The sequence below is a fragment of the Gastrolobium bilobum genome, unplaced genomic scaffold (genome assembly GCF_033153095.1).
Source record: "Gastrolobium bilobum isolate Gb01-03AN ecotype WA unplaced genomic scaffold, APGP_CSIRO_Gbil_v1 utg22085, whole genome shotgun sequence".
Taxonomy (NCBI): domain Eukaryota; kingdom Viridiplantae; phylum Streptophyta; class Magnoliopsida; order Fabales; family Fabaceae; genus Gastrolobium; species Gastrolobium bilobum.
In genome coordinates this window covers 79,608-88,634 of record NW_026899617.1, presented here as the reverse complement: position 1 = coordinate 88,634, position 9,027 = coordinate 79,608, and the positions used below count along the sequence as shown (strand labels likewise).

Genomic DNA, 9,027 nt, shown 5'->3' with positions numbered 1-9,027 from the left:
CTTGATCTTCTGGAGCAACCGCTATCTGATTGTATCCGGAATAGCCGTCAAGGAAACAATAAAATGAATGTCCCGCTAGCCTCTCCAACATTTGATCTAAGAATGGTAGAGGGAAATGATCTTTTCTTGTAGCGGCATTAAGTCTCCTGTAGTCGACGCACATTCTCCAGCCGGTAATAGTTCTTGTAGGAATCAACTCATTGTTTTCATTACGTACCACTGTGATCCCACCTTTCTTTGGAACTGTTTGTACCGGACTCACCCATGCACTATCAGAGATTGGATAGATCATACCAGCATCCAAGAGCTTCACGACTTCTTTTCTCACAACTTCCTTCATAGTTGGATTCAATCTTCTCTGTGGTTGTCTGACTGGCTTCACCTCATTCTCCATCAATATTTTATGAGTGCAAAAAGATGGGTTTATTCCTTTCAAGTCTGTAATAGACCATCCTATAGCTGTTCTGTGCTCTCTCAACACTTTCAATAATTTTTCTTCTTCGGCGGTTGATAAATTTATGTTGATGATCACCGGGTATGTCTTGCTTTCTCCAAGAAATGCATATTTCAAAGTGGGAGGAAGTTCTTTCAATTCAACCTTTGGTGCACCTGGAATGATATCATCAACTTTCTCTTCTAGCTTTTCAACCTCTTGTTCTCCTTCTGTTGCTTCAGTCGTATTGTGCAGTAGATCTTCTTCTAATGACTCCAATTCCATCAGTGGTTGGAGTATTTCATCAACTGTATCTAGCACTGCATCATTGATCACATCAACCTTGAAGCAATCTCCTCCGTCGGAAGGATGTTTCATAGATTCAAGAACATCAATCGTTACGGTTTCATCATTAACCCGCAACATCAGCTTACCCTGCTCCACATCAATCATAGCCCTTGCAGTGGCTAAAAAGGGCCTTCCCAACAGTAAGGGAATCTCAGCATCCTCTTGCATGTCTAAGATGACAAAGTCTGCAGGGAATATGAACTTATCAATCTTCACCAAGACATCTTCAATAACTCCATCTGGCCTTCTGGTAGATCTGTCTGCTAGCTGCAGTGAAACTTTGGTCGGCTTTAATTCATGAATCCCCAGAGCCTTGCAGATGGATAATGGCATAAGGTTAATACTAGCTCCCAAGTCACATAACGCCTTTCCCACATCAATGTTGCCAATTTCTATGGGAATGCTGAAACTTCCAGGATCTTCAAGTTTTGGAGGCAACTTTTTCTGAATTATAGCACTACACTCTTCCGTCAACGTCACCGTTTCACATTCTTTCAGTTTACGTTTCTTCGATAAGAGATCTTTCATGAACTTTGCGTAATTCGGCATGTTCTCCAAGGCTTCAGCAAATGGAATATTGATTTGTAGCTTTTTGAAGATGTCAAGGAACTTCGAATACTGCTGCTTTTTGATTTCCTCTCTGAACCTCTGCGGATATGGAATTTTTGCATAAGGTGAGAGCTCCAATGGCTTTTCTTGTCTTTCTTGAGCTTTCTTTTTCTCCCATTTGAACTCTTTCTTTTCAGGAACAGCTTTCTCTGCAGCAGGCTCTTTGTCAACTTCCTTCTCTTTTTCTTCTTCAATGGCAGATCCCTCAGCTTTCTTTTTCTCTACTGAAGGCTTAATCACAGGTTCAATTACAATGCCACTTCTAGTGGTAATGGCCTTGCAGTGTGCGTTTGGATTAACGTCTGTATTACTTGGGAAGGTGCCTTGGGTTCTTTCGTTGAACTGCCTTGACAATTGACCAATCTGAGTTTCTAGATTCCGGATTGAGGCTTCTTGATTCCTGAATGAGGCCCTGGTTTCTTGCATAAAGGCTGAAGTGTCTTCCCTGAATGCATTGGTACTTTGAACATAGTCTGATGTGGTTTTGGATAGTTGTGCAAAGGCCTTCTCCCACTCTGATTGTTGTGGAGGTTGCTGTGGTGCTGGCATAGGAGGATTTAGCTGATGATTCGAGCTATAACTGAATCCTGGATGTTGATTTTTATTTCTCCACCCTTGATTCTGGTTATTGCCGTATTGGTTCCTCCCTGGGTTATATGGAACTTTCTGATCATGCCAAATTCCATTAACATCTGCAGTTTCGGGTGCCTTGCAGTCTTCAGTAGCGTGAGCACCTGCACAAATACCACAAGTTATTTGAATATTATTAACAGAAGAGACTTGAGAACTGGTAAATTGCTTTGTGAGAGCATCTAGTTGTTCTTGTTGTTTCTTGTTAATTTGTAAAATCTGTTCATTCTGAGCTAAGATGGCATCATAGCCATCAAGCTTCATAATCCCCGCTCTTCTCTGTGGTACTGGAGCATTATCATACTCCTGAGAGGCTAGAGACTCTAGTAATTCCAAGGCTTCCTCTGGAGTTTTTGTTTTTAAGGACCCTCCTGATGCAGCATTCACCAATGTTCTTGTGTTCGGCGTCATCTCTTGAAGAAGGTTCTCGCTTGCTCCCAAGCTTCAATGCCATGTTGGGGACACTTCCTAAGTAGTCCCTTGAATCTTTCCCATGCTTCATATAGAGATTCACTTCCTTTTTGTTCAAAAGAAGTGATATCCGCCTTGAGCTTTGCCATTTTCGAAGATGAGAAAAATTTGTCCAAAAATTTGTTTGCCAAGTCGTCCCAGTGGGTGATGCTTCCTTGAGGTAACGATTGCAACCATCCTCTTGCTTCGTCTTTAAGTGAACAGGGGAACAATCTGAGCAAAATAGCATCCCGAGACACCCCATTCATCTTCAAGGTATCACAATATAGCAAGAAGTTTTCCAGATGGATGTAAGGGTCTTCCGTGCTTCCTCCGGCAAATTGGTCTTTCTGAATTAATTGTAAAAGTGCCGGCTTGAGTTCAAAGTTGTTAGCATCCACGTTTGGTCTAACAATACTCGCCGTCTGTGGAACTCGAGCAGGAGTCATGTAATCTCCCAACGTTCTCGGAGGTGGTGGAGGTGCATTGTTGTCTCCCATTGCTTCTTCTCTTGGTTCTGTTGAGCTTGAAGCTTCTTTCTCTTGCTGTCTTCTTTCTTTAGCAAGTTTTCTGTTTCTTTTTGCTGTTTTCTCTATCTCCGGGTCGAATTGCAAGGAATCGGTGTCAACGGTACCTCGCATAAACCAGAAAAATAGATTATATAAAATAAGAAAATAAAACTGAATTTAAATAACAGAAAATTAAATAACAGAAAATAAGGTCCAATCTAAAGAATTAATAGCTACTATTAATGTTGAAATAGTAATCCCCGGCAACGGCGCCAAAAACTTGTTGCTACTCACGGCAAGTGCACCGATCGTACAAGTAATATATGATTAAGTAAGAGATCGTTCCCACGAGGATTACGGTTCAAGCACTAATTCACTATCGCAAACTTAGTTGGACAATCGAAAGTGTATTTGGAAACAGGATTTGAATTGCAAAATTAAAATATTAAATATTAAGCTAATTACTTGCAAGAATTAAAGACAAGAAATTAAAGATGTGATTTAACTAATAAAATAAAAACGTAGCTAGGGGTTCGATTTCCTTTAATCTCCTTATTATGATTCGAAGTCCTTCTTTACGTTAACCGTCCTTAATATCAATCTAACCAATTCTTTCGCGTGTTATTAGAGCTCAATCCCTTGTTACCCTAAAACCTTTACAAACTTGAAAGAACCCTAGTTCCCCGGTTATTCCCCAAGAATGCAAGCATTAAGTTCAAGAATCTTAAGGTTACGCAAATTCTATGTCTATCCCTAGAATCATAGCGTTTACGATGAAGTTATCAGATATGGATCACACACCAACATCCCTATTGTCATGCATTTACCGATGATCATTATATAAGATTCAAGCCTATATAAAGCATTAAAAACAGATAACTTCATTCATGATAAAAAGGAAAATTAACGTACGAATTATTCAAAGCATAATAAATCGACTAAAATCCATCTAACCCTAACTACTTAAAGAACTAGCCGGACATGGCAAAATCAAGAACAAAAGAAAATAGAAAAGCTCCCCCAAACTCCATAAGTGATTGGTGGATCTTCAATATCTCCAGTGAACACTTGACGTTAATCCGTCTCCGCCCCTCACGAACATGAATCTGATGTTCCTCCGCGTTCCTTCAGCCTCCGAGCACCCAAGAGTTGTTTAGAAATGTAAAAGTTATGTATTTCTGGTCCCCAATGGTTTTTTTATTGGCCAAGAGTTTGTATCATAGTAGAAAACTCGAATGGGCCTAAGTTGGATCTGTCTGGGCGCTTAAGCCTGTTGTAGCGCGCTTAAGCGCCCTAGGACAGTGAATTCTGATTCGCGTTGCGCGCTGAAGCGCTCTGAAGGGCGCTTAAGCGCGCTCCTCGCGACAACTTTTTCTTCTTGTGGCGCGCTTAAGCCCTGAGTTGAGAGCTTAAGCGCCCAGAGGCAGTAGCTATTTGCGTTTTTAGGGAGCTTAAGCTTCTGAATGGGGGCTTAAGCTCCCACTTCTAACAACTTGATAAGATCTTCAATCTTATTGTTTTTGATCTTCTTCTATCATCTCTTGATCTCATCTTTTCTAGTTGTGATCTCTATTTATCCAATCTTCATCTTTGACTCCTTTTGTCAACAAATCCCTAAAAAATAGCAAAGATGATTCCATTAAACAAAAATTCAGATAATGTTCATGATTATTATATTAAACCCTAGTTTTTGACTTATTTAACTTGATATTTTATATTAATTTAGTCTATAAAATAAGATAAACTAAAGGTTTATCAGTGATCAATTCTAAAAGAATTAAAAGATGAAGAACAGGATAAAATAAATGCAATTTGAAATAATTAAATATAAATTTAACCAAACTACAAGGGGTTCACATCAAGGGTTGTGACCCTTACCACAATAATAAAAGACTAGCCAGACATATTCATGTCTGACAATTCAAAATATTCAAAGGAAAAAATAAAATAATAAAACCAGAAAATTGAAGAAGAAGCTTGCTCTGCGTTCTGCCTCCGTCTTCCTCTCTGTGCAAAAGTGTTTTTCTATTGAGGTATGAGTCCCTTTTTTTATAGAGTCCTTGACCTGGTGTAGAATCTTGATTGAATCCTTGTCGTAATCTCAGTGTGATCTGTCTCTGATTTAAAACAGATTTAATGTTGATTGATGCACCTCCCACGCCACTAGTGTGGTTCCCACGCTGTGAGCGTGGGAGTTTTTGTGAAGAATCTTGGAGCTCCACGCAACTAGCGTGGTTGCCACGCTTCAAGCGTGGGTTTGTGAAAAGTCTGGCGCTACTAGCGTCAATCCCACGCTAGTAGCGTGGTAGGCTCTGCTTGATTTGGATCTATGGCGCTGCTAGCGTCAGTCCCACGCTAGTAGCGTGGTAGTTTCTGTGTGAAAATCTCCTTTCAAGCTATCAGCGTCATTCCCATGCTTTCAGCGTGGGCTTCAGTTTTTGCATTTTCCTTTTTAGCTCCAGTTTGTTTGTTTTTCCTACAAAATCAACACAAAATCAGTTGTGCAATCTCTGATTGAGATTTTAATAGATCAATAGTCATTATTGCCTTTTTGCTTAAGATTTAATCAATATTCTTTCTCTTTTTGGCTTAGTTTTACCCATATGCTGAATGCATATCAACAACCCTCTTCAAATATTCATTCATTAACATGTGATATAATGTTTCTGTATGTTGAATATATGGATGGGCATCTCGCTTAGTTTTTTAAGACAATAATTATTGAATGACACTTTAATGGTATCTATTCATTTCAATGATAACTGGTGCATGAGGGGGTTATTTGTTTAAATGATATTCAGTACTGAGGAGTAGGAGGCAAAATAATCAATATAGTGCCAAAAAATGGGATTTCAAGATTTAGAAGAAAAGTAAATGCCATCGGTTACCACTTCTTCTGTGTTAGCCGAAACCATGTTCAAGGGTTTAAAGGGTGCCAGGGTGTTTGGTAGGTGGTTTTTAGGGAGAATGATGGATAAGTGAGGTGGGTTTTTGCAGACAGCCTCGTTTGGTAGAAGACTTTGAAAAAAAGAACCAGGGAAGCTGTTTCCCCATGAATCGGTGGCTTGTGTGCATTTTAATCAGCAAATCACTATTTGCAAATCCTTGCTGAGAGGCGGTATTTAGAGAGAACCGGGGAAGCTAAAATTTTGGCGCGCGTTTTCTTACCCAAATGCCCCTGATATCATAAGAGTATTAAAATCCTCTCTCCTCTGTGTGGTGGTTATTTTACGCAGAAGAAGAAGACATTTCTGAACTATGAAATGGACTTCCCTACTGAAACAGACCCATTTCATGGAAGTGGTTGTAGACACTGTGGATTGATTTCATCTGGTTCATCGTCAATCTAAACCCTGGTATTAGTTCAACAAAGTCATTGCATGCGGTGGCATGTGATGGAATAAAACTCTCACGCATCATGTATTTGTTTTTTCTTTTGACAAAAATGATGTACGAAATGTTAGTTTTTGATCTAAGTTGTCCGTGTTCCAGGTAGCAGCACATCGACGGTGAAGGACAGAGTTAACACAGCACGATGACGGCTTTGTAGATGAAGAAGAAGTGAGGATTTTTACGTTGGTGTATCTGAGTTGGATCTAAGACATCCTCTTCATAGACCACTGATTTTTGTCCCCGTCTGTTCCATACCCTTCCGGTAAGTTCTTCCATCCACACTCATTGATTCGAAACAATGGATTTCATGTTAACATTTTTACGTTTCTGTAAATACACGATACTAACTATTCTGTTCTCACTCTGCCTGGCTTAAGCTCAAACAACGTTAATGTTAACTTTAATTTTTTTAAACACAGTTCAGTGCCTAATCCGTGGGTGGATATTCATATAATTAATTGCCTAACCACTCAATGAATGCTTCTATGTATGTTATTATGGTATGACTGCAACTTTGGAATAAAAAAATAGCAGCTAGTAGGCTTCAAAGGAGTACAATTTTTGATGGTGTACATGGTTATTATTCCTAAATATAAGTGTAGACCAGAAGCTGAGGATTTAGTACATGCATTTTGTGTATTACTTTAGAAATAGTTGTGCAATAGTTTGGCATGATTTAATATCTTCATTTTTATTTGAAAGTCCCATAAAATAAATACATGATCCATGCTTCAGGCGCCAAATGTTTTTAGGGAATGAAACATAATTGAATCTGTCTTGTACAATGATAAGGTCAATTACACTTGCACGAAAGATCTATTTAGCACGTTAAAGATAAACTGAAACTGAATTATTTGGATTATTTGGATTGTGATATGTTGTTTATGATTGTAAACTGAATTGTGTTGTCGTTATTTGTGTTAGCTTATGGCAATGAACAATGGAATGGAGTTAAGTGTCATTGTTGTACTCATCACTCATTTGCAGTGTATGAATCAAATGACAATGTTGTTAGTCAGTCTGTGTGGTTTGTTGTTACGCGATCTTTTAAAACGGAGAAATCAAAGGACGAGGAGGGTAACATGGGATTTTTGTAGCAGGGCTAGGACAAGGGAAGTAAATTTCCATAGAATTGTTCATTTAAGTGACACTGCTTGTATAGAGAATACAAGGATGAACAGAAGGACTTTTTTTAAATTATGTGAGTTAGTCAAAAGTATTGGTGGGCTTGAACCGACGAAGCATATGGGTGTAGAAGAGATGGTAGCAATGTTTCTCCATATTTTGGCTCATGATGTTAAGAATAGGATAATTAAAAGGCAATTCATGAGGTCCGGTGAAACAATTAGCAGGCAGTTCACCCATGTGTTGTTGGTTGTGTTACGGTGTCATACAGTTTTATTCAAACGACCTGAGCAAGTCCCTGAGAACTTGACGGACGAAAGGTGGAAGTGGTTCAAGGTAATTTTAACATACATGATCACAAGTGTTCCTTAATATTATTGTTGAAATTGATGTCAATGCAACTCTTACCTGCTATGTGTATTTTTTTGGTTGGAATTTGACAGAATTGTTTGGGAGCTCTTGATGGGACACACATAAAGGTTAATCCTTTACTAGCTGATAAGGCTAGATACCGCATTCGGAAGGGAGAAATAGCTACCAATGTCTTGGGGGTTTGTTCACAAGATGGTCAGTTTATTTATGTACTGCCTGGATGGGAAGGATCAGCTGCAGATTCAAGGGTCCTCAGAGATGCCATATCTCGTAATAATGGTTTAAGGGTGCCAAAAGGTTATTAATCTTTTAACAATTATATTTATTGTATTTCCTATGCATTTAACTTGACAGGTATATGAAATGTGATGTGTAAATATGGTTGGCATGTTTTTTTGCTTCAGGTTACTATTACTTGTGCGATGCTGGGTACATGAATGGGGAAGGATTCCTTACACCATATAGAGGGCAAAGATATCATCTCAGTGAGTGGAGAAATGGGGCATAACTAAGAACACCGCAGGAATTTTTTAACATGAAACACTCGTCGGCAAGGAATGTCATAGAACGTTGTTTTGGGATGCTGAAGGGGCGTTGGGCGATAGTGAGGTTGAAGTCATTTTATCCTGTTAAGACGCAAGTGAGGATTATCACTGCATGTTGCTTGCTTCATAACCATATCAGAAGAGAAATGGCATTTGACCCTTTAGAGGAACGTGAAGTGGAAAATGCACATGTTGAAGAGGATATGGCAGCAACCGATTTGATCACTCATGTGGAGTCATCAAATGCATGGTCACTTCGGAGGGACGATATGGTGCAACAGATGTTTAACGCGTGGATAAGGCGTGCTTGAAAATGGAATTTACTCTCGGTCATTGTATTTTCTATTTATGTTTGTTTTTAGTACGAGTTAAACTTTAAGTAAATTGTTGGACCAGTTGACTATTTCGGTTGAATTGGCATTTAATGTTTAATCTTCATTCAGTGTTAAATTATTTATCCACTTGTTATATTCCTGTTCACGTTAATTATACAGCAACATCCATGATTGACTGGTAAAGTCTAACATGCAGTTTTATCTAACAGTTTTTTTCACCTACCATTTGTCAGCAATTTTCTCTCATATAGCAGATTTCACTTGAGACTCTCAACATC

At 38.9% G+C, this 9,027-nt stretch overlaps 1 protein-coding gene and 1 non-coding gene across 2 annotated transcripts; one reads left to right on the top strand and one right to left on the bottom strand.

Moving 5' to 3' along the window:
• Nucleotides 1-262: 262 nt before the first annotated feature.
• LOC133291987 (uncharacterized) lies at nt 263-2,431 on the bottom strand (the record flags this gene model as incomplete). The annotated part of the gene is made up of 2 exons (XM_061490348.1): nt 1,451-2,431; nt 263-1,312 (listed from the first exon to the last, which is right to left on the bottom strand). Coding segments are annotated over exons 1-2 (2,031 nt in total), but the record flags the coding sequence as incomplete, so codon positions are not given.
• Nucleotides 2,432-2,467: 36 nt separating this feature from the next.
• Nucleotides 2,468-2,574, top strand: LOC133291988 (small nucleolar RNA R71). The gene has a single exon (XR_009748851.1). It is a non-coding gene; the product is annotated as a small nucleolar RNA R71 (small nucleolar RNA).
• The last annotated feature ends 6,453 nt before the right edge of the window (nt 2,575-9,027 follow it).